The 26,188-nt window shown below is 38.7% G+C and overlaps 1 protein-coding gene across 4 annotated transcripts in view; it reads left to right on the top strand.

Annotated features, from left to right (window-relative positions):
* The window catches only part of CNTNAP5 (contactin associated protein family member 5), a 769,018-nt gene that overhangs the window by 331,669 nt on the left and 411,161 nt on the right, over nucleotides 1-26,188 (top strand). For all 4 annotated transcript variants that reach the window (XM_033111359.1, XM_033111357.1, XM_033111358.1 and 1 more), the window contains exons 4-5: nucleotides 5,192-5,339; nucleotides 23,685-23,888. In XM_033111359.1, coding sequence (XP_032967250.1) covers nucleotides 5,192-5,339; nucleotides 23,685-23,888 — 352 coding nt within the window. The remainder of the gene's footprint in view (nucleotides 1-5,191; nucleotides 5,340-23,684; nucleotides 23,889-26,188) is intronic.

The following is a 26,188-nucleotide window of genomic DNA, read 5'->3' as shown; positions in this document are numbered from 1 at the left end:
TGCCCAGTTGGTAGGAATTCATAATGAATAATCCCTCTGATATCAAAAAAGGTTAGCAACATCTTTACAATAAGATCTCCTGTGTGTGGGGGTGTGGGTGTGGGTGGGGGTGCTTCCTTTAGTGAGGAAGCTGGCGAAAACCTTGCTGATAATGAATGGAGTGAACTCAAACATGCACAGGGTCTGGTAAGTGTCTGGTGTGAATGGTAGCTATCGTTGTGCCTCAGCAATTTATTTGGTCGGTTTGGGAAACCTGGCATATGGGTCTGATAATGGGAGTGAAATAGAAGGGTCACTGGACTTTAATCAGAATCTCTATAATCAGTTCCAGTTTGATAATTTTTTGATTTATTACTTATGGCCCAATTTTAACTCTAAAGCTAAGTTTTTTCATCTCTAAAATAAAGATACTACAGATTTCCTGTCTCACAGGATATTATGCTCAAATAAAGTGATGAACATTCTCTGCAGTCATTTTCTGTCCCCAACATCTAGAAAGTTACTGATCTGATTTACGTCATCAGAGCTCAGTTCTTCCTCTTCTAGATACACGCACGGAATCACAATGTGGACTCATCATGGCTGCCTTCTTTTATTCAACATAATGTTTTGTTGCAGATATCAGTGGTTTGTTATTTTTTTTTTGTTGAATACTGTTCCAATTTACTAATATTCTGAGTTCAGTTTTGACTGTTTTTATCTTCTTGAGGTGGAAGCTTAGATTTTTAATTTTGTAACTACTCAGGTCAATGCGCTTTTTTCTAAGGGCTGCTTTGGCTGTGTTTCACACATTTTGATACAGTGTTTTTATCACCATTTAATTCAAGATACATATGTATTTTAATTTCCATTATAATTTCTTCTTTGGCCCATGGTTTATTTAGAAATGTATTGGTAAACTTCCAAACATTTGAGGGTTTTCGAAATAATTTATTATTAATTCCTAACTTAATTTATTTGCAGTTAGGAAACAAACTGTATGGTTTCATTGAGACTTATTTTATCATGTAGGATATTGTTTCTCAGTGAATGTTCCATGTATACTTGAAAACAATGGAAAATCTGCAGTTGGTCAGTGATGTATTGTGTAAACATTCATTAGGCTAATTTCACTATAGTGTTGTTTGAATCTTCTATATCCTTGCTGATTTTTCACACTTAATTACTGACAGATGTTAAAAATCAACTAAAATTGAGGATTTTCTTCCCTTTTTGTTTTTGTCATGTTTTGCTTCTTATATTTTGAATCTCTAATGTAGTTCCGTACACATTTAGGTTTTTTATGTTTTCATGATAAATTGACCCTTTATAATTTTGGAAAGTTTCTTGGATCTTATAATATAGCCTACTTTGCCATTAACAGAGGAACAGGTTTATTATGCCTACTATTTGCTTGTAATCTTTTGCCATCCTTTTACTTTCAACCTGTTAATGTCTTTATTATTTAAAAAGAGTATCACATAAAAAGTATATAGATGGGACTCACATACATATATGTGTGTGTGTGTGTGTGTGTGTGTATCTGTGTGTATACACACACACACACACACACACACACACACACACACACACATATATATATATATTTTAATGTAGCCTAAAAATTTGTACCATGTAAGTGAAGTTTTACTCAATTTTCTTTTAATGTAAACATCAATTGGGTAAATTTAAGTCTACTATTGTGAAACTTATTTTTATTTTTCTCCTCTGTTGTTTTTATTTCCTTTTTCCCCCATTTCACGCCTTATTTTGTATTAAACCATAGCTGTTTTTCTTTTTTCTTGCTATTTTTCAGTATTCCATCTTTCTTTTTTATTGCCTTTGTGGCTATACCTCTTCGTTTGATTTTTATGTATCCTTAAATGATTGTAGTTTACCTCAAATTGACATTATATCCTTTTAGATATAAAGTTAGGGCTTTTCAGTAATATATTCTATTTGTCCTATAATTCATCCTTTGTGGTTTTATTGACATATGTTTACTTCTACATATGTTATCAAGATCACAATTTTTTTTCTTTAAACTGTGTATTGACTTTTTAAATGTTTAAGGAAAGAAAGAAAATAATCATTATATTTACCATTTTTAGTGCTTTTCATTCCTTCCTGTACACTGAAAGTTCTATCTTTGACATCAATTTCTTCAGAATGTAGAACTTATTTAACAATCCTTAGCAGTGGGGGTCTGTAGGTAATACATTATCTCAGATTTTATTTATATGAAGCTGTGTTTATTTTTACTTTAGATTTAAAAGCTATTTTTGCTGGATTTGGAATACTAGATTGACAGTTTTCTACTTTTAACATTTGTTGGCGTCCATTGTTGTTGTCATTCAATGAGAATGACAGCTGAGTCATTCTTATTGTTGTTAAATTATCTTTAGCCATTGAGCTGGCTTTGGGGAGATGGTAGCTTTAACACATCCCACAGGGCCTTGGAATTCAGGCACCAAGAGAGTCAGGAGATCTTTCTTGCTTTTCATCTTACCCTACAACTTCCTCATTGCTAAGTGGGGATTGTCTTTGATCTTGTCAGAAGAAGAATTTGGTGAGAGTTTGGTTTCAGCTTCCTTTAGACTCAATCTGGCTCTACCTTTAAATGTTTCTGAGTTGATTTTAGGCTGCTACCGTGTTTCCTGAAAAATAAGACCTAGCCGCACAATCAGCTCTAATGTGTCATTTGGAGCAAAAATTAATATAAGACCAGGTATTATATTATATTATATTATTTTATTTTATTTTAATACTATAGTATAAAAATACTATAAGTAAAATAAGACCGAATCTTATATTAATTTTTGCTCCAAAAGACGCATTAGAGCTGATTGTCTGGCTAGGTCTTATTTTTGGGGAAACATGGTAGCTCCAGGGGTGGGGATGGGATGGGTGGAACCATACATTGTATACTTTGAGTTCTCAGAACTGTGAGGTCTTGGGTCTGCTTGGACATGAGACTATGAAACTATGAAACTGCAAATGATAAGACTCTGGGATAGTAGAACTTTGGGACTGTGAGACTTTGTGATCATAAGACTGCAAGACAGTGAGATTCAGAGGATTAAGTTGCTTGTCCAGTGGTACGTAATGATGCCAAGAGGCCGCCTCCTTTTGATGGGAATGCAGGATCCCCTCATCAGGGCACAGAGTACTTGAGTTAAGGGATCCTATAAAGGAGTCCAAGTTAACAAAATAAGACTTTTATCTGGAATTAGACAACCAAGATCTGTTTAAGAATATATCTTAAAATCACATAGAATGCAGGAGAGGACACTCCATCACCCTCAGTGTGAGGAAGGTACCATCGAAAGTTCAGTTAGATTAAAAGATGCTGCAGACCCAGAGACTATATGCTGGGAGGTGAGCTGTAGCACACATGGTTAAAGGGAATCCAGAGGAATGGGAGGACCCCCAGTTAGATTATAGAAAAACATAAAATGCCATCACTCCATCCAAACAATGCAAAACCACAGAACCATTTACCCCCTGCAACTCCAACAAACTCATATAGCAAAATAGTATGGGCACAGATGAATTTTAAAAAGAACTAAACTCCGCAGGGAAGAGGCCTTCTTAAGTGAGTAAAGGATTGAGGAAATTTTATACCTGTGCCAGTTGCTAAAGTTGGCAGCAGGACATATGAAGAATAAGCCTGCCAAATAAAGATATTCTTGTTTGGATGAAGAGAAAATGGCCAAAGCTTTGAGAAACGCGTGGACTGAAATGTGGGAAATGAATCTTGAGGAATTTTCTCTCCACCAAGTCATCCTCTTACACATGGGTTTTGCTGCAGGTACAGCTGCAAAAGAGGCAGTGAGTTCTTCATAAGCCATTTTGAGATATATAAAAGTGATTATATCAATTGTTTAATGTCAGAGTTATTAGCCAATGCATTTTTATGTGCAGCAGAAATGTCATATTGTTCAAGGCACCCTAAATTCATGAGTATTTTAAGGATACACCAAGGTTAAGGTTTGGATCTTTGAAAATGGATATCATTAAATAGATAAATCCTTTGCATGGCATTCACTTTGGCCATTTGAGAAATCAATGGATCTTATTGGTTGGCTTTGAAGGACATTAATTAGCAAGCAGGGTTTATCTATGAATACTTGAGTCAGAAAAGAAGGCCGATGATAACTCATAATGAAACAAGAGAATCAGTGTGCTAGCTGACATCCAGTCTTAAAGATCAGATATAATTGGGATGATGAAAAAGTTCTGTGGATGAAGAGTTGTGATTGATGGTTGAATAACAATGTGAATGTTCTTAATGTCACTGAACTATACATTTAAAATGGTTAAAATGATAAATTTGTGTTATGTATATTTTACTCTAATGGGGAAAAAATAGGTATGAGACTTTGTATTCCATCTGTAGAAAAATTTCTACTCCAGAAATCATCCAAATGAAGGCTAAGAGGCATAATTTTAGTGTACTCAATAGCTCCCATGCTATGTGTTTCTTTTCTTAAACTTCAGAAGGAAATGTGAAAATGAATTACATAAAAACCAGAGCCTCCAATTACACCTCTTGTAAGGATTAACAAGGGAATAGTTGAAGAATGTGGGACTGTAGAAAAACCGTAGGCTTTGGAATAGGACAACCCTGAACGGAATCTTAGATCAATTATTAACCAACTGGATAATTTGAAGACTTTTTATCCTCTCCACTTTTTCTATCTCACCTTCACTTTTTTTGTTTTGTTTTGTTTTACTTCATTTTGTTTTTAATCTGTAAAATTGTAATAATGGAAAGTGCTTAGCATAGTGACTGACCCCAATTAACACTAACAATTACTTCAAAAGAAGCCTTTTCTTCTAAGAGGAGATTTTTGGTTCTCTCTCATACCACAATAATTGTGAACATTAGGAATATCAAAACTTCATTGTGCTATTTACTTTGTAAAACTTTTAGGTGTCAAGTCTTATGACTTGCTAGGATTGACTTATTGATAAAACTGGGGGATTTTTAAAGAATAATGTGCAGTGTTTCTGAGGAGAAAAAAAAGCATATAATGAAGAATTTCCACCTGAGTCAGATTTCATTTGAAATATCTGAGAAATTGAGGATTTTCTCTGAAAGATTTGGTGGAATAACATCTGTGGATTTCCACTATGTTCTTTGAGCTCTGGTATGTGAACGAAATGCCAGGTGTCACAGACCTCACTGGGCCTCCTCTTCTCTCTGCAGACCTTTGCAGGAAACATGAATGCTGACAGCGTGATGCACCACAAGTTACTGCACTCAGTGAGAGCACGATTTGTTCGCTTTGTGCCCCTGGAATGGAATCCAAGTGGAAAGATTGGCATGAGAGTTGAGGTCTATGGATGCTCCTATAGTAAGTACCCACATGGACCATGAATACAAGTGTGCTTGTGAGGGGACTGTCCACATAGTACCAGTTTCTGTACATTGAGAATAGCAATCTCAATTGTTTTAAAGTTATTTCTGGACTTGAATAACCTATGAACATTTGAAAATGTAAAATTTAACTCAGAGAAGAGAGAAAACAAAAACAAAAACAAAACTCTTCTACTTAGGCATGAAGGAGCGTGGAAGTGTCAGGTAATAATGACAACCAAAAAAAGATCAAAATTAAGAGCTCTTGAAGTTTGAGCTGCCATTCGTACTTGCAGTAAAAGAATAATTTAAGCGCAGTTCTTTCCCAGAAGGGCGGTGTATGTTACGAAGTTATCCCCTTCCTCAGAGCTGTGAGGGGGAAAAAGTTCCTCCTGTTCATTTTTCTCCAAGAGGAGGAGAAGGAACATTTCTACCCCTGGTAACCCATGGAATGCTTGTTTCCTGGAATTATGCAATTCATTCTTTCCTGTGTGAGTTTTTTGTACTGAATTTAAAGGTAGAGCCCATCTTACATGTAAGGAAGGTTGTAAACATGAGTAGAACTGGTAATTGCTCTAGAATAAGGTTGAAATTATATAAGAAAGGCTTCCATCCCTATAATTGTCCCCTGCAGGTTGGATTTAAATCTAAAATTGCATAATAAGAAATTGTTTTTCTGACTTACTAGTGACATCTCCTGCTTATATGCTACGAACTCTAATGAATAATCACGTTTGATCACTATCACATTAATATTATGTAAATTGGTTCAGTAGATTCCTAGTTTTGGTTATTAGGAGTACCTAAAGGGTTCCATGCTTATACTGTTTTCCATGGTACGATCAACTAAGTGCCTGCATCAGAATCATCTAGAATGCTTTTATTAAAATTAGTTTCAGGTATACAAAGCAACATAATAGTTAGACATTTACACCCCTCACAAAGTAATAACCCACCCCCCAAGCTACTACCCCTCTGACATCTTATACAACTGTTACAATAACATCGACTATCTTCCTTATGCTACACTCCACCTCCTGTGACTATATATACACATATTTACTTTCCGTTGACATACAGTATTATACTACATCAGCTTCAGGTGTATAGTGCATTGGTCAGGCATCTACACTGTCTATGACGTGCTCTCATGATAAGTCCAGTGCCCATCTGGCACCCTACCTAATCTTTACAACATTGTTGACTACATTCCCCATTCTGTATTTCATATCCCCATGACTATATTGTGTCCACTAATGCCCGTCGATAGACGATTGGATAAAGAAACTGTGGTACATTTATACAATGGAGTATTACTTGGCTATAAAAAAGAATGAAATCTTACCATTTGCAACAACATGGATGGGCCTTGAGAATATTATGCTAAGAGAAATAAGTCAGATGGAGAAAGACAAATACCAATATGATCTCCCTTATATGTGGAATCTAAATAACAGAATAAATGAGCAAACAAAACAGAAAAAGACTCAGAGATATAGAAAAACAAACAAACAAACAAAAAACTGTTGGTTGCTGGATTGCTTTTTAAAAATGCATTTCCCTAGCCTTATCTTATACATACTGGGTTATGATTTATGGGGATAGGAACCTAGAAAACTGAATATTCACAAGCTCAGGGAAGATATGAACACAGAGTATTTATTAAGAGTGAAGCCCTACACAGAAGTGATTTACTTGTGAAATGACGGTCTTTGTCTTGCACAAGACCTTCCAAAAAGATTTGTTTTAGAACGGATGCACCAACAAACCATTAGGCCAAGGAGAGACTGCCTTCTACTCTAGCACTTCCATCACAAAGCACATAACATCTGCAAGGGTGTATGCTTCATACCCTCTGGGGCATCCCAATTCTCTTGTTACCTCTTCTGTCTTTTTAAAATTAATTATTTTTAAAATTTAATTATCATCAGTATACAATATTAGTTTATTGTATTTATTGTATTTATTGTAACTAATATTAGTTATATTAGTTTCAGATGTATAATAGAGTTATTCGGCATTTTTTTATATCTTAAAATGTGATCACCCACTAATTCTAGTAATCATCTGTCACCGTGTAATCGAATCATAATATTATTGACCATATGCCTCATCAACTTTTCATCTGTTCCCACCCCCTCCCCTCTAGTAAGCATCCCTTTGGTCTCTGTTTCTACGAGTGTGATTTTGTTTTATTTGTTCCCTTGTTTTGTTTTGTTTTTTAGATTCCACAAATAATTGAAACCATATGATATTTGTCTTTCTCTGTCTGACTTATTTCACTTAGCGTATTACCCTCTAGGTCAATCCATGTTGTCATGAATGGCAATATATCATTGATTTTAATTGCTGCATAATATTCCATTGTAAATTTAAGGCCCGAAACCATAAAACTCTTAGAAGAGCACATAGGTAGTAAACTATTTGATTTCAATCTGAGTAATATATTTTTGGATATGTCCCCTCAAGCAAGGGAAACAAGAGCAAAAATAAGCAACTGAGACTTCATCAATCTAAAAAGCTTCTGTAAAGTGAGCAAAACCATCAACAAAACAGACAGCCTACTGAATGGAAGAATGCATTATATACCAGATAAGGATTTGATATCCAATATCTATAGGGAGCTCATACAACTCAATAACAATAAGTAAGTAAATAAACATTCTGATCAAAAAATGGTCCAAGTACATTAAAATACATTTCTCTGAAGAAGATATACAGATGAGCAAGAGGCACATGAAAAGATACTCACCATCACTAATTATCAGGGAAATGAAAATCAAACCCCAATGAGATACCACCTCACGCAAGTCAGAATGGCTTTTATCAAAAAGTCAACAAATTACTTGTGTTGACCAGGATGTGAACAAAAGGGAACCCTTGTGCACTATTAGTGGGATTGCAAATTGGTGCAGCCACTATGGAAAACTGTGTGGAGGTTCTGCCAAAAACTAAAAATAGATATACCATATGACTCAGCAATTCCACTTTTGGTATTTATTTGAAGAAAATTGGAACACTAATTCAAAAAGATATATGCAACCCCATGTTCATTGCAGCATTTTTTTTTAATTTATTGGGGTGACAATTGTTAGTAAAATTACATAGATTTCAGGTGTACAATTCTGTATTACATCATCTATAAATCCCATTGTGTGTTCACCACCCAGAGTCAGTTCTCCTTCCATCACCATATATTTGATCCCCCTTACCCTCATCTCCCATCCCCCCAACCCCCTTATCTTCTGATAACCACTAAACTATTTTCTGTGTCTATGAGTTCTTGTTTCTCATTTGTTTGTCTTGTTCTTTTGTTGTTTTTGTTTATATACCACATATCAGTGAAATCATATGGTTCTTTGCTTTTTCTGTCTGACTTATTTCGCTTAGCATTATACTCTCAAGATCCATCCATGTTGTCACAAATGTTCCTATATCATCTTTTCTTACCGCCGAATAATATTTCATTGTGTATATATACCACAACTTCTTTATCCATTCATCTATCGAAGGACAGTTTGGTTGTTTCCATGTCTTGGCCACCGTAGACAAAGCTACAATGAACATTGGAGCACACGTGTCTTTATGTATAAATGTTTTCAGATTTTTTGGGTAGATACCCAGAAGAGGGATTGCTGGGTCATATGGTAATTCTATTTTTAATTTTTTCAGGAACCTCCGCACTGCCTTCCATAACAGCCATTGCAGCATTCTTTACAATAGCCAAGAGGTGTTATCTCATCTCTTGATGTCAGTTGTCACTACTGTGAGGTTAATTTTTAAGTGAAGCATGGACTTTCATGCTGAAATTAAAAAAAATACATTATTTATATTATTACTTCAGCCATCTATTTTGTTGTAATAATTCCGTTATTCTTTAACATGTCCTCATATTTTCATTTTCTCTCAGTCCAGTCTGTTGTCCTTGTTTTTCATGCCATTGTGCTTGTGCTGGGAAGATTCGTAGCATCAAGTTAAATAACAGACTGTAGGGTTGTGTGAGACCTTAGATAGACATGCTTAACTTTTTCTGATGATGGATCCCTGTGAGAATCTGATGGCATCAAGGGACCCTCTCTTAATAAATGTGCCCACAGTGACTTGCAAACTTTTCTACAATATGAGGAGGTTCAAGGATCTGCTAAAGCGTAATTCTTGTACTAAGAGCTTCTGACTTTGAGATAGTTCAGTCCTACATAGACTCCTTACCAGGTAGGGCTCACATCTAATAAGTGCACCCTCTAAGAGGGTAAATTACCTTCATGTAAATAGTCCTAGTGATGGGAAGTTAACCACGTTTGGGAGCTCTGAGACACAGAATGTCCTTCTCTGTGATGATCCTCAAACTGACCCTCTATAATCTTTGATCACTAGTCCTGTGTTGTGGTGTTTTTTTTTGCCTTTGGACCAAAAAAAAAAAAAAAAAAACAGTCTTGCACTATCTATCTAAAGCCAACACCTTAGCATATCCTCTAGATCTAAAACTCCCCTTCAACATCATCATAGTCCCTTTGTTACTGGGTTATTCTTTTTATTTTTGTAAGCATAGAATTATGCTATATAATCTGTCAAACAAAGCAAAAGCAACAAAAGCCCTGTGGCCCTAGTTAGCAGCTCCCTCTCCTTCTCCTCTTCCCTCCTCTTCAAGGAATAACTTCTTTCCAAAACTTGTCTTTAGTTACTAGATTGAGAAATCTGCTCACCTCCCTTCACACTGCAACTGATTTCATTGGCATTTAGACATGTGGTGGTCAGTTTAATGTGTCAACTTGGCTAAGCTATAGTCCCCAGGTACTCAACCAAACAATAATCTAGGTGTTACTGTGGTGCAATTAAGGTCTACAGTCAATTGGCCTTAAATACAGGAGATCATGCTCCATAACGTGGGTGAGGCAGACTTAGTCAGTGGAAGGGTTTTCAGATCAGAACTGAGGTTCCCCTCAGGAAGAAGAAATCCCACCTGTCACTGCAACTGCCATTTCTACCCAATAGTTTTTAGCCTGCCTCTCCTGATGACCTGCCTAACAGATGGTTTTCAGACTTGCCTAGTGATTCCTTACCAATATTGCAATAAATATCCCTCCCTCCCTAGGTTATAAAGACTGATCAATTGATCAGTTTTTGGCCAAAGACTGTATGCTGGTGAACCAAGTAAATAAAGGATATGGGTCCTGCTACATCACTGAGTTGGTGATATAAAGATGCATACTTACAGATGTCAATATAGCATTGTATAAAATAATTAATCTTTTGTAGATATACAAATGAAAAACAGATAAGGAAAGGAGATGAATCATTCTGAGTTGTGATTAATGGCAATTCTTTTCTTGGAACTAGTATGTTTCCTATTGGTGGCATCTTTTCCATCATTGAATTAGTGATTGTCATATGAAATGCCACCACCATCATCATCATCCCTTTCTCCCACTGTCATTTAGTATGCACAATATGGTGTAATACACTCTCCAAAACTCATTACAATCTTTTAAGATAGTAATTACTATTCTTATGTACTGTAAAAAAGGAAACTGAAATTTATAAAGGTGAAGTAACTTTTAGATTAGTAAAGTAATTTGTATCCTGAGGCAAATATTTCTTCTGAATTCTAAAAATATATATTTATTTCTCTCATTGATATCACAATTTGGCTATGTCATAATTGGCTCCAATTTAACACATCCCTAAGGGAACACTTAATCCATTTGTGCCCTCCAACCACAATGAGTATGTTCTTCCTGTGGTCTTCCTTATCTCAATAGATATTAGGTTGGTGCAAAAGTAATTGTAGTTTAAAGGTTAAAAATAATTGCAAAGACCAATCTAATACTACCAGTTGCCCAAACCAGGTGTGAGAATCTTTCTTGAATTTATTTTGTCTCCCTTACTTCCCACAGCAAATCCATTAGCAAGTACTATCGGTATTACTTTCAAAAATCATTACAAAAATATACGTCTATTTATTTTCATATTCACATTCACCAGCCTAGTTCAGTTACATCTTCTATCACTTGAATTTTTAACTCAACAGCCCACTTTCACTCTTTTCTTTTAGTCCATCATTTCTGCTACAGTCAGAGGATCATCATTAAATAAAGACTTGAGACACATTCTGCTGAAAACTTTTCAATGGCTTTTGAAGTTATGAACAAAACCAAAGTCTTGTGTTAAAAGAACAGGCCCTATAAGATCTGGTCTCTGCCTACTTCACTGGCCTTGGCATCTAGCAATGTCCCCTCCCTGTCTGAGATTGAGCCCTACTGGCCTTCCTTTCTGTCCTCTATCATGTCATGCTTTTTCCTCTCTCCTGGCCTTGTATATGCCAATCCCTCTAACTACAATATCGCCCCTCCTTTTGCCTTCTTTGGTTTAACTCTTAATCAATCTCAGCTTTATTATAAAAAATTCAGAGATATTCCTGAGGTAGGTAGTTATTGCCATTTTATTATTCATATTTTTGGTCTTTTTTTTCTCCTTGTTCCTCTTCTTAAAGAAGTCCCTTTAACATTTCTTATAATATTGGTTTGGTGTTGATGAATTCCTTTAGGTTTTTCTTATCTGGGAAACTCTTTATCTGTCCTTCAATTCTAAATGATACTTTTGCTGGGTAGAGTTATCTTGATTGTAGGTCCCTACTTTTTATCACTTTGAATATTTCATGCTAATCTCTTCTGACCTGAAAAATCCTATCGAGAAATCAGCTGACAGTCTTATGGGAGCTCCCTTATAGATAGCTAACTGCTTTTCTCTTTCTGTTTTTATGATTCTCTCTTTGTCTTTAACCTTTGGAATTTTAATTATGAGGTGTCTTGGTGTGGGCCTTTTTGGATTCATCTTGTTGGGGACTCTCTGCATTTTCTGGACTTGTATGTTTATTTCCTTCACTAGGTTTGCTAACTTTTCTATCATTATTTCTTCAAATATGTTTTCAGTCCCATGCTCTCTCTTCTCCTTCTGGTACTTCTATGATGCAAATGTTGTTATGCTTGATGTTGTCTCAGAGGCCCTTTAAGCTACCCTCATTTTATAAAATTATTTTTTTTTCTTTTTGGTGTTATGACTGGGTGTTTTCTGCTACCTTGTCTTCCAAATTGCTGATTCAGTCCTCTGGTTCATCCAGTTTATTTTGATTTCCTCTGATGCATACTTTATTTCAGTTATTATACTCTCCATTTCTGACTGGTTTTTCATGTCATTTGTATGTTTTCTATGTGCATTTTTATGTTTCCTATCTCTTTGTTAAAGTTCTCATTGAGTTCATCTACTTTTCCCCTAAGTTCATTGAGCATCCTCATAGACAGTGTTTTGAACACTGCATCGAGTAGATTGCTTGTCTCCATTTTGTTTATTTCTTTTCCTGGTGCTTTGTTCTGATCTTTCATTTAGGACATGTTTCTTTGTTTCCTCATTTTGGCTGATTCTCTATGTTTGTTTATATTTATTAGGCACACCTGCTTCATCTTGAGGTCTTGGTAGAGTGACCTTATTTAGTAGGGGTCTTGTGGGCTCATTGACACACTTTCCCTGGCCACCTGAGCTGGGTATTCCTAGTGCGTCCATTGTGTGAGTTATATGTACCCTCCTATTGTACTGACTTTGATTGCTATTGGCACATCAATGGGCAATATTGATCCTCAGGCTTATTCGTTGTGAGGACTGGCTGTTGCTACAGTGGAGGAGCTGTTGGGCAGGGACTAACCCCAGGGACCAGGATTCACTTTATCAGGGTTCTGATTCCTGCCCAGTCTGCCATCTGGGTGTGTCATTTGTAGAGGTAGTTGGGTGGTGCTCTGGTATGGTCCAAAGCTGGACACCAGGTGTGTTGATTCTTTGGCCTTTAGGGAGGGGCTCTGGTGCAGGCCAAGGTCAGATGATGCCTGACCCATGGACACCTGATATGAGCTACAAAGTGATCTGCAGATGGGGTCAGTTGTGCTGGACTTGGAGGAGCCTGGGAGACGCTAAGCTGCAAAATGAGGCTGGCTGCCACTAATGTGGGGTTGGGGCAACTTAGAGAGAGGTGCAGGGCACACTGAAGCCAGACACTGCTTGTTTGTAGTTTGGGAACTTTTGAGAGATTTTAGACAAGTCTTCAGCATGAGCCAAGATAGGCTGTGTGTTTGGAAAAGACACTGGAAGGAGCTTGGGTGGGCCAACAAGTTGCATGGAGCGGGGTCTCATGGAACCACCTGGGTAAGGTGAATGGTGTTAGCCAGCCTGATGGAGACTCAGACCTGGAGGCTGCCTGTGTCTGCAGGCTAGGTGGGAAGAGGGCTCAACAAAGGAAAAATGGCACCTGTCAGCACTTTTAGTTCTGGAGAGAGCTGCCCCTCCATCCCTTGCCCTGAAGCCAGATAATTCAGTTTCTCTCTGTATGTCCCTGGTGTCTTTTGTGCTATTGCCGCAGTGCTGGAATCAGAACGAGTGAGTCTGTCAGCAAGTAGATCCATACACAGGCCTTTTAAGAGGAACACCTGGGACCCTGTAGCCCTCCATCTCACTCAGCCTCAATCCCTGCTGGATTTCATAGCCAGAAGTTTTAGGAACTTTTCTTCCCAGCACTGGAGCCCTGGGCTGGAGATCCCTCCAGGACTGGATCCCTGGGGCTGTGACCGCTCACTCTTCAGGTGGGGAAACTGCTGCCAAGATGTCCCTCTTTTTCTTAACTACCACATATGGGAGTGGAGTCTGCTCATTCCTTGTCTCTGTCCCTCCTATCATTCTCAATGTGGCTTCTTTATATCCTTAAATATAGGGCTTCTGTTCAGCTGGTTTTCAGGTGGTTCTTCTAATAGCATTTTGTAGCCGAAAAAACCACCAAGATCATTTGTTGCAATTCCTTAATTGTGTTAATGAGGAAATTGAGGTCTAGAAATGTTTTTAAATTGAGTTAATGAAATAATGGAATCTGTCTACTCTTCTTTTTTTTAGTTCATATAGGAATATCTAAAAATTATCTTCTGTGAACATACATATGTATGTGCAGAAAAGATTCAAATTAAATTAAAAAAAATGCTTGATGTCCTATTTTAGGTCAACTTTTCTGAAAGATTGAGGAGCTGAAAAGTCCTTCAATAGACAAACAACACTCCTCAGTAGCCCCTTTCTGCTAGGCTTTGGAGAGATAGAAATCAATAAAACGATCCTTGCACTGTAGGAACTCAAAAATTGTTAGCAGCTGCAAAAAGCAGATAGATACATTCTTATAGTAGAGGTTGAGAACACCAAGTCTTATGTAAGGCTAGCAGGAGAGGAGGGGAAAATCCAGAACTATTCTTCCCGATGGATTAATGTGTGTGATTTTGACCGACTATATGGCTCTGATTCCCAGGACCCATATGCTAATGGTGGTGATTTTAAAGGAAACCTTAAAAATAATAACCTAATAGTCAGATTAACTACTTTATGCAGCAGTGGGTTTCCACACAATGTCAAGGCCTTACATTTTGTTTTACATTTACTCCCTGTTGAAATGATCACTGGAGTGATTTACTGTTATTTCCCCACTGGCCTCCAGCAATAAGTTCTGTAGTTTGTGCCCAGGTAGAATCTTTAACAAAGAATTTTCAATTTCCCCCAAACACAAAACCATGGTAAATCTTTTTTTCAGAAAAAATAGTAACCAGTTTTCGGGAGGAAAACAGCAAATCATTCCCCTCGTTTTGACACTGCTACGTATATGCCTCTCACTGTGCAAACACTGTTCCGGGGGCACTTGTGTGTCGTGGCCGACAGCCGTTTGAGCAGGAAGCAGTTCATAACTGTGTTATGCTATGTTTACCACAAGGGTGGGGCGCTCACTGTCAGCCTCTGCCTTGCCCATCCTTTCTGTGAGCTCCTGAATAGAGTCATGAAACACCACCTTCTGAACAAACTTCTGTTACCCTATCTGCTCCTTAGTAATGGTGAGTGGCCATGTTTCACTTCCTGCCTACTCTGCACCTTTCTCTCAGAGTGACCGTACATCTTGCTTGCCTGGTGCAGTCCTAACCCGTGCTGTTGTCCCAGTTTGGTCATCTAGAACTCCTCTGGTCGGTCTCACAAGTCCCTATTTTGGTAATAAATTGCAGGGACTATAATTATGCTTTCCTTTGTCGAATCCTACTCTACTAAAGTGAATAATCTACCATGTTAATGTTATTGCATCCGAGTTCTTGAGTGGAATGACTCATGTCTCAATCATCTTTGCATCTCACAGCTCAGCACAGTGACTGAAGAATACAGAATATGCCCAATATTTGTCAATGAACTTAAGAAAATACAAGTGAAATAATTTCTGCTACTATGGAAGTTCCTTAAAATGAGTAGCTTATTTTAGCATAATCTTTGTAGTTAATGAGCAGTCCAGTTGAACTACAAATTTTCAATGTGCTCAGAGATGTCGACAAGTCTAAGATATCCCCAAAACCTAAGCATTATAATAAGCAGGCAAGTTTCACTGTGAGAGCTAAAGTGACTATCTGCTGAAGTTAAAATTGGAATTCAGAGTTTTGATTTTTTTGGACTTGGACTGTTTTTCTACGTTGTCTGCTTGACACCTATCCTGTTTTATCACTTGCTGTCATACCCAGAAATGTCACAAATTCAACAAGATAAACTATTTTTAGGAATTGTCACAGTTAGCTTTGGAAACTTACATTGTTTGCCTAGTTCATCTAAGGTTATCATGAGCTTCTAATAAGGCCTGGAAAAGTCACAGAATTGGTGGAGGGTCTGTGAAATTTGAGCTGAGTGTGGAAACCTTTGTGGTTTGTGTATTGTTAGCCTAAGACCTTGAATATTCAGTGCAAGTGTGTGGTCTGAATAATCATCTTTTTTGATACAGTGTAGTATGGGATGGTGTCAAACTGTAATTCTACTGAGAATCATGTTTACTCTGAACAGCCGAAGAGTCTGAGTGGGACTCAGTGTAGGATACACTGGTTGTCTCAGTGTGAATCAATAGTTTCTCCTGTCAACTTTGCGCTTTGTCTCTCCAGCCTGTGAGAATGCAAACTCTGTGTCACCGGCCCACACAAGGACTCTTCTCAGCTCACTTGAGGAATCTTTTATTCAGTGGAGACCTTTTTCAGCTGGTTTGTTGACAAGCTACCAACATCCATCAAACGTGGCAGAATATGCCTCCAGAATTCTGTTTTCCTCAGAAAACAAGCTATGACAGCTAGGTCAGCAATTATGGGCCCAGTGCGAAGTAGGCCAGCACGGACATTTCTAACTACTGCTGGGACAGAGGGTAGTGCGTGTTGGATGCATTCTGGCTAAAAGGAGAGGTTTCTGAGCTGAGATGTAGGAACTTCCCTTATCCAGAAAACTCCTTGGGTCCACAGCTGGCCTATCTTTCATGTTCTAGAAAAATCTGCCAATGCATGACTATCTGAACAAACCACACATTGAATTGAATTGAGTTTAAAATAATGAGATCCTAAAAATAAATTTTGAGAAGGAGGGAGGAATTGCCCACTCCAGGAAGTAAATTCCTAATGGCTGTGTCCTGGTTGGCTTTCTTGATGAGTTAAGAAGCTCCGATGAGCAATCACAATATATTGATGTCAGGAAAAGGAAAAATGTCACAAAACTCCAAAAGGGTCATACTGGGGCTTCGCTACCTTTTTAAGAGAAAATAAAACTGGGTAACCCCAGTGAGAAGGGGTAGAATGGGTAGCCAGGGTTGGAATGTGGGCTGACCAAACAACTATGTAACACAAATGAACTTTGTAAAAATCGGAGATCTCTTTCTAAAAACCAAACCTGACCATGTACTTGCCCTACTTCAAATATTTTGACAATTATTTCTCCATTGAAATCTGCATTATTTTACTTTTAAAGGACTGTCCATCATAAAGCCCCTCACTCTGCCCTCGACACCTTTACTCCCCCTGCCCTGGCATCCTGTGCGTTAGCAGAGCTTCCCAAATCTCAGTGAACATCAGTGTTACAGGTGGCAGGTCCCAAGCCCAGAGTTTCTGATTCCGCAGGTCTACAGTAAGGACCAAAAGCCTGTACTTCTAAAAGGCTCCCTGGAAACACCAAGTCTGCTGGTGCAGAGAGCACACTTGCAGAGCCACAGCTCTAGCAAGCCTGAATCCTTATGGATTGACATCTGACCCTATGCTCTCTCATCCGTGTCTTGAGTCGGTGGCTCCTTCCTTCTGCTGGCGACGCCCTTTTCCCACACCTCACCTGCCTAGCTTCCACACATTCACAGGACATAGGAGAAGGATAATCTCCTCTAGGACACCCTCCTGAATTCCGGCTCTACCCTGGAGAGAGTTAAGCACTCCTCCTGCCGTCTCCCCGGGCACAGAGTGCTCACCTCCTTCCCACCAATATGTGATCCTGTGGTGCTCTCTTCAGCTTAGCCCTTCAGAGTAGGGAGCTTTGCCAAGTTTATCACCGTCGACCTGTACTGACCTTGGCTCTGCTGTGTTGAAGGGTCTCAATAAAGGTTCAAGTGCATACATGTCTGAATGAAGTGAGGTCACAAAAATCTACCAGGAGGGGGTTCAAGCTTAGTGGAGATAGTAATGAGTGTGGGGAGGGCATTGAATATCTACCTACCAATATCTGCTCAGGTATTTGGGTGGTTTTCATGGCCCTACCAGAAGGAGACACTTTTCTGAGTGAACTTGGTCTGTGAAAAAGAAAGTACAGGACAGCAGGAACCACAGGGAAGTTCACATCAACTTTTAAGGAAAGAAAACTTCCTGTTCAACATTATCTTCCTTTTAAATTGGTGTCTCCTTTCTTATGCACCTACTCACACATATACACCCCCCTCCCAGTTCATGCCTAATATATGACGTGTGTGAAGTTAGGGACAGTCTTACTATATATGTAAATGCCACCATTTGTCCCCACACACACACTTTTTTATGAGGGAACATGCATATCTTTGGTGTCAAACAACTCATTTCTGTGTATATGCCTTTGAGCAGGTACATACTCTTTCTGTGTTTGGCCTCCCCCATTTTATAAATAGAGAAAAATATGGACTTTGCAAGGCTGTTAAGAATATTAAATTAAGCAAATGTGCTAATTAGTTCCTTTTTCTTCTAGAAAATGGGTTATTCAATTCAGACTAAGAAATCTTTATGAGTGGCTTAGAGAGGCTATGAAAGAGAATAATAGAAGATATATTCAGTTTTCTTGGTGTCCTTAAAACTATATTCTGAGATGATCACACAGTTCCCCATCTGCCAATAGGAGCCTATCTGCACTCTACATGCACCTTCCAGAAAAGACTCTTTGTTTTTCCTCCTTTTTTTTTTTTTTGTATTGTTAAAGAGAATCTTACTTCAAGATGTTTGTAAAACATGAATGGAGATGTTGGTGTCCATAACCAAACCCTAAGCTCCAAATTAAGTACCAAACGAAAGGATCACAACAAAGTCTTTGCAATAATATCTAATGTGGAAACCCAACATATAATAGAGTGTTTTTTTTTTCCTTCCTTAACAGCAACACTGTAAAAAAAATATGGGCCTTTGTTGTTATCATTTTACATCTATTTTATCCAAGTGAATTGGGAATGCTGAATACTTCACATTGCTCCAGTGCCTGGGGAAATATTAAGAATTCAGCTGGGGAAAACTGTAATCCTTCTTAAAAACTTTTTTCAATCCCCTCTGTTTTTCCATTTGTGAAACAGCTGACACATTTTTTATGTGACTTAATTAATATTTCAGGGGTCCAGGGTGTTTGCCTGAGTTCTCTTAGAGTGGCAATATTTCTCTTATTAGCTGTGGATGGTGTTAGAAGGACAGTTTCCACTCTCTGCCAGGCATACTCTGCTCTCCTAAGGGGCCTGTGACCTCTACACTAGTGAGCATGCGTGGGTAATGCAGGCATTCCCTCCCAGTGGCTAGGCGTGTGCCTCCAAGAAAATGAATCGTCTTAGTGTAAATGGCAGCCCATCTCTTACAGAGTGGGGCAGGCGGTGCATCGGGAAGTCAGGACACAATCAGCAGCACCACACTTGGGCATTGGCAGGTGTTTCTGGCAGCCCAGCACTACGGGCTCGATGCTGGCTCTGACTTAGTGAGGCAGTGAATACACATCTGGCCTTTGCCCTGGTGGCATGCACTGTTGTGCGGAGAGCTGGACTGTAAACAAGTCAAGAAACAGCCACATATGCAATTGCAGTTGGGAGGTAAATTGTGAAGAGAGTACTGTGACACTTAGAGGGAGACTAAGTCACGGGAGGAACGTGTTTGGGGAAGGACTGAGAGCAGAGCATGGAAGAGCAAGGGGCAGCCCTTGGAGAGCACTCAGCACACTCAGAGCAGGGGCATGCCTGGTGGGGAAGGCTGGATTCCGAGCTCTACCACTGGTTCACTGTGTACTTCTTCACCTTTACTACCATTGTTCACTCATTGTAAAATAGAAATAAAGTGTGCTTGCACAGATTAAATAAATTCATGCACAAAAACATCTTTAGAGCATTTCAGGGCTCAGGGTGTGCACTCTGTAGACATTGTCCTAACCCCCTCCCCACACATGCATATGCCCACAACACACACACACAGTGAAAGTACAGCTTCCAGTGGAGTCAGGGTTGGGGAGAGACGTCGCGGATGAGGTAGGACAGGGGAACAGAGCCACATCATGATGGGTTTTGGAGACGGAATTTAAGTTTAGTGCAAAGGGAGTTTACTGAAGGGCTTCAGTAAAGGCGATTAATGCTGTTTCTTATGTTTTATGAAAATGGGTCAGAGAGAGGTGACAAAAGTTGAGGGTGATTATCGGGTTATTTTAAGAATATGGAAGGCGATGCGGGCTTGAATGCAGGCCTGCTCACTGTGATGTGAAGGATCCGAAACCCCTAACTTAAATAGAATTTCTTCCTACCATGTTCTTCATGTTGTCTTTATACCATGCTTCAAATCTTTACCACTGCAATAATTCTTTCAGATTAATGATGGAATGAGGGAATAAAATGTTGAGTGACTGTTTAATTCCAGACATAAGTTTATGTAATTTTCACAATGACTTTTTAGGGTACGTTTCTCTTAGCCTTATTGTACAGATAGGAACACTGAAGCTCCGAGAAGTCAAAAAAGTTGCCTCAGGTTCACCTGTCAGTAGGAAGCAAAACCAAAATTGAAACACAGGTCAATAGTATTTTCTTTTGTTCCTTTTCTGTCGATTGGCTAAGTTTCCTTAAGATCTCATAGCAACATAGAGATGTGTTTTCTTCGAGATAACCTATGTCATCAAAACTTGTATCATCAGTTAAATCACTAAATTAGCTAGACATTTGATGGAATGGAAGTAGATCATCAAAGCTGTGATGAATTGGGAGAGAGGGGACAGAGTGCATTGGAGTGGAGAACAAAAGAATCTGGGCCTCTAAGGCTGCGACACGTGGCATAAGGTGTGTCTTGTAAGCAGTAACAAATCCCATGTTTATTTTTGGAAGTATTTGTCCCACTCCCATAGGCAGTGTTTGAAATTTGTGTTCCCACAGCACTGAGTGTTCCTCTCTATTTTAACTCGTAGCATGCTATTTTAGCATCACTGTACACAAATTGCATATGTCATGTCCACTCACTCTGCACTACAGCTCCTAAGGACCCCATTCCTGACCCAGAGTCTGGTGCAGGAGAAGACGGGGAACAATCAGAAGAGAGTGTGAATATACAATGTACACACCACGCACACGTGAAGAATTCAGCTAGAGTTTGAGAAGCTGAAATGTGGTGGAATGGGAAACTTGGGTCCAACTAAGCATCCCTTGCGCAGTAAACCATTGAATCAAAATGAGAAATAGTATCATTGTGGATGAGATGGTGGACTGTCCGCTGATAGAATGGATGGGATAGGAACTCAAGGTCTAGTTATCCCAATCACTACTAATACTCCTACTGTTATTGATTTAACACAAATAATGTGCCAGACACAATGGCATCAATTTGTATGTATTATCACTTTATATGTATTAGTACATTTAATTTTCACAGCAGTCTTCTCTGAAGGATATGAATTACCCATTTCCTAAAATCAAGACTTAGAGAGGTAAAGTTGCCCAAGGTGACCCAGCTAACACGCTACGGCTACTGTAGTTTAAAAACCATGCTCTTATTTCTGTAATGATCCTCATTGTTCCATGATTGATGGGCTTTCCGCCCATGGCCTCCATCTGGTTTGAGTAGAATTAGGTGCAGGGGACAGATGTAGGGCACTGACAGGGTGAAGTGGGAAGAGGCTGAGTGGTGAGGGTTTGTAAAAATCTCTATCGCTGGACTATTTCTGTTCAACATCTAGGCAGTCATTAGCAAACTTTTGGTTAGAACTACTTTATAGTAATACATTTGGAAATTGTATTTTAAATCTAATTACAGTAAAAGTGTGGTTTCATTTTTATTTTTATACCAGCATTTCAGTTTTTCAAAGGATATTTCTAAATCCTTGGTCAACAAAATCTTCATGTATCTTTGTGTATGCTCAAACTGAGAACTTTAATTGCTTGGTGAATAATGAAAAATTGAGTTTTTCTGAGTGCTTGATCTCAAATAAGATGAAGCCCACTGCTTCCACACACCCATTCCCCATTATCCCACCCACATAAGATGGTATATAATTAATCATTTTCCAGTTATAATTCAATAGCCTTATTTTTCTATTATAAAGTGATAAAAGCTCACTGTGAAGTTTTTAGAATTAAAAAATATTAACTGAAAATAACTTACAATAATACCTCCCAAAGAGAGTCCCTACTAACTTATTCTAAAGACTTAATTCTTTAAAAGCAGTTTTAGATTCACATCAAAATTTACAGAGATTTGTCTAATACCCCTGGCCCCAGACATACATAACCTCACCTATTATCAGCATCCCCAACCAGAAAGGTCCATTTATGACAATTGATGAACCTACATTGATACGTCATAATCTTTCAATGTCTGTTGTTTTTACATTACCTCTCACTCTTGGTGTTGTACATTCTATGGGTTTGGACAAATGCAGTAACGTGTATCCATCATTATAGCCTCAAGCAAGATATTTTCACTGTCCTAAAAATCCTCTGTGCTCTGCCTACTCATCTCTCCTTCAACCAATGGCAACCACAGATCCTTTTACTGTCTCCATAGTTTCATCTTTTCCAGAATGTCATATATCTGGAATCATATAACATGTCGCCTTTTCACGTTGGCTTCTTTCGCTTAGTCATATGCATTTATGTTTCTCTTGGTTGCTTCCAAATTTTGGCAGTTATGAATCAAGCTGCTTTAAACATTGGTGTGCAGGTTGTTGAGTGGACATAACTTTTAAAACCCTTTGGGTAAATGCCAAAGAGTGTGATTGGTGGATTGTATGGTAAAAGTATGATTATCTTTTTTAGAAACTGTCAAACTGTCTTTCAAAGTGGCTGTATCATTTTGTGCTTCCACCAGCAATGAATGAGAGTTCCTGTGGCTCCACATTCTCAACAACATTTGGTGGTGTCAGTGTTTCAGATTTAGGTCCTTCTAACAGGTATGCAGTGGTATCTCATTGTTGTTTTAATTTTCATTTCCCTGATGACATGGGATGTGCAACATCTTTAATGTGCTTATTTGCCATCTGTATAAATATTTTTGGTGAGGTAAAAAATTCTTTATTAACTATTTGGCATACACTTTTTAGACATGTGTATGCACCTTTACTACATAAGTCATCATGATGACTTTACATTTTCTTTTTGCTTTCACAATAATAAAGAAACATTTTTGTATATAAAGACTAAAATAATAACTTTCACCAGCACAAAATAGAGGAAGGGATGGCAAGGATGAAATATATTTGCCTTCTCTGTTCAAACAGCAAGTCTTCCTTCCTGCATTTTTTCCCCACTGAACCCAGAGAAAATATCAGAATCCTTCTCAACATAGGTTTCCCTGAAGATAGTACTATTCAGCCAGAGTTAGAGTAATAGACTGTTTTTTCATCTCTAACCTTGAGCCTGCAGTGACAGGATCAAGCAGATCCAACTATCTAGTAAAATAATAAGGAAGACAAATCATGTGATATTATTACAACTTGGCATCTGACAGAATGGAGCCTGACATAGGTACTTGTGGTGTTCTCATCCTGTCCCCTCAGGGAAAAACTGACATGCCACTAATGAGAAGCTTTACTTCCAGGCTGATGATCAGATAACTTTACCTCGGTGTGTGAGGGTTGCTTATACACGCGTTATTCCCCTGAGTCTACTTTGGATGGGTGTAGTCTATATAATTTCCCTTGAAACAGGTCCTTCCGGATGTCAAAAACATTCCTAAGAACGGGGCAACAACTGAGCTGGAAAGCAGGACTAGCCATTATGAGGATATGCACTGATTTTTCTCCCCCCTCTTCTTGTGCCCAGAATCAGATGTTGCCGACTTTGATGGCCGAAGCTCCCTTCTGTACAGGTTCAATCAGAAGCTAATGAGCACTCTCAAAGATGTGATCTCTCTGAAGTTCAAAAGCATCCAAGGAGATGGAGTTCTGTTCCATGGAGAAGGTCAACGTGGAGACCACATCACCCTGGAGCTCCAGAAGGGGAGGCTTGCCCTGCACCTTAACTTGGGTAAGGTCGTGCTTTGACCCTGCTCAGCTTGGGCGATTGGGAACTCCTTTTTGTAGTGGGTCCCAGATCCTTATCCTCCTAGTGTATCAGGTGGAAGTCCCTGGAGCACAATCCAAATGACGTATTTCTCTTATCCAGGTTCAAGAAGGAAAATACCGTATTTTGAAATGGTTAAGCCATAGATAACATTCTTTAAAACGAGATTTTATTGGTAGGTAGGGAAAGATACAAGTAAATTGCAGGAGGGGGAGTTGTTTGTTTTTTCGTTTATTTAGCATCTATCAATTTACCTATTTATCTATGTCTTTTAGTAACAAACTTGAAAGTGATTTTGCACATATATTATAATGAGGCATATTCACAATCTGTTCTTTTGGTACATTTATGAAAGCTAAGTTGCAAAAGAAAAAAATGGAAAAGAAGCACTTTAATTTCCTTAGTGTTTTTGTTTGTTTGTTTGCTTGCAGGGGGAGAAGGCATCATATGTATATGGGGAAAATCTAAGTTTCTGGGCATTCCCATGTCTTCCTAAGACAACTACGGCTTTCTTTAGGTGTTCTGGCCGGGCTAGGTAGACCCCTACGTTTGCCCAATGCCAGCTAATTTAGCACAGAATGCCCTCCTGTCTTCTGCACATTTAGGACCCGGGTCTTTCCCTGTGGGTTGGCATCCATCATGGCATACCTCACCGCAGGCAGGTCTGCATGTCACTGTACTCAACTTCTTATCCAAAGAAAGAGAGAGAGAGGCTCAGCTTCCTTTGGAAAAAAGGGAGAGCCACTGGCAGAAGGCAAGGGCAGAGTTCCAAATGATGCAGAGGCAAACCAAAAAAGAAACCAGAAAAAGAGTCAAGCCTGGGAAAGGAAGTGACCATTTTTGTATGAAAATGACTCCCTGCCTTTCATTTGATATTTATTAGTATTAAGGAAGGGGCTGGATGTTATACATGTAAAAGAGAATTATCATGAAGTATTTACTATCAGATAGTAAAGAAAGGAAGCCATAGAAGACCTTAGTATGTAAATTCAAATTACATGAAAGACTGGAAAAAATCAGCTAAATATATATTTAGCAATTAGCAGGAGAGACATAAGAATGAAGATTAGTTCAGACTCACCCCAAAAGCCTACCAATGTAGGTCCTTATTCTGAGGTATTTCTGAGCATCTTCTTAGCCTCCATGGCAAATATTGGCAGAGGTAGCAGGGAGAACCTCTGGAATCCCAAATTTAACTCATAAAATTGATACCTAATGCATTAGATTAAATATCCACCAAAGGCATCTTTAGGAGCAGAGTCTCACCCAGAAGAGAGCAGTAAGAAGATTTGCTAGTAACCTAATTGGTTGTATTAGCATACTTAAAGAAGCAATTTGTCAATGAATTATCTGAAGGGTGACCATACCTATATTCAGCAGAAATGCTTTGGTTTTTTAACTGGCCTTTACTTTTCAGAGGAGGTATGTGGGTGACTGGAGAGTATCCCCCCTCACTCCCAAATTACACATGACTCAGGGAGTATTGCGGGTTGTGGGTGAAGTTACTATTAGTTGCCATTAGTATAGCAGGTGTCTTCTACTGGTAGTGTTGGATCTGCCAGTTACTGTCATTTAGATTCCCAGTTCATATATGCCATTCCTCCTCTAAAGTTCTGCTCCAGTATGCATAACCCAATGCTGTAACCAGCTTCATCATAGAGCCTGATGGAAAGGAACAGGTCCATAGCTAGCACATGTCTGCAGCCACGATGAGATCCTGTAACAGGTCTCATCGTGGTTGCAGACATGTGCCAGCTATGTATTACGGAGAAAGTTCTGTAATCTACAAGTCTTTGTTTACTTGTTTCTAATCTGGGCTAATAATAACTATGCTGCGGCACATGGACATAAAACCCAAAAGTATTATAAATGAATCATTTATATCAGTAAGTGAATGTGGGGGGTATCAAAAACAGAAGATCTTAACATTACTCACTTATTCTGAGTGAGTCTGAAATATCTGAATGTCCCATACCCGGTGCTATTCCAGCCTTCCTGGAAGGAAATAAGGCGTGATCCTTGTGGTGATACATGGAACTCAAAGGAAGTCTTTTTTTTTTTTCCCTCCAGGTTTCATCCACACTGTATTTCTAACCGTGGTGCTGACAAAGTAAAACCTCATTTAATGAATGATTCAGTAGTAAGAATATGTGCTGTCTGCCTTCTTCATAGTTTGGGAATTTCTTCATCTTTTCATCTGCTGATGGACTTCCCCCATTTCCATCAGTTGACCATGGTTGAGTGTTTCCTGTACATCTAGGATA

The sequence above is a fragment of the Rhinolophus ferrumequinum genome, chromosome 8 (genome assembly GCF_004115265.2).
Source record: "Rhinolophus ferrumequinum isolate MPI-CBG mRhiFer1 chromosome 8, mRhiFer1_v1.p, whole genome shotgun sequence".
NCBI classification, from domain to species: Eukaryota; Metazoa; Chordata; class Mammalia; order Chiroptera; family Rhinolophidae; genus Rhinolophus; species Rhinolophus ferrumequinum.
The sequence above is the reverse complement of the archived record's forward strand: the minus strand, read 5'-3'. Positions and strand labels throughout refer to the sequence as shown.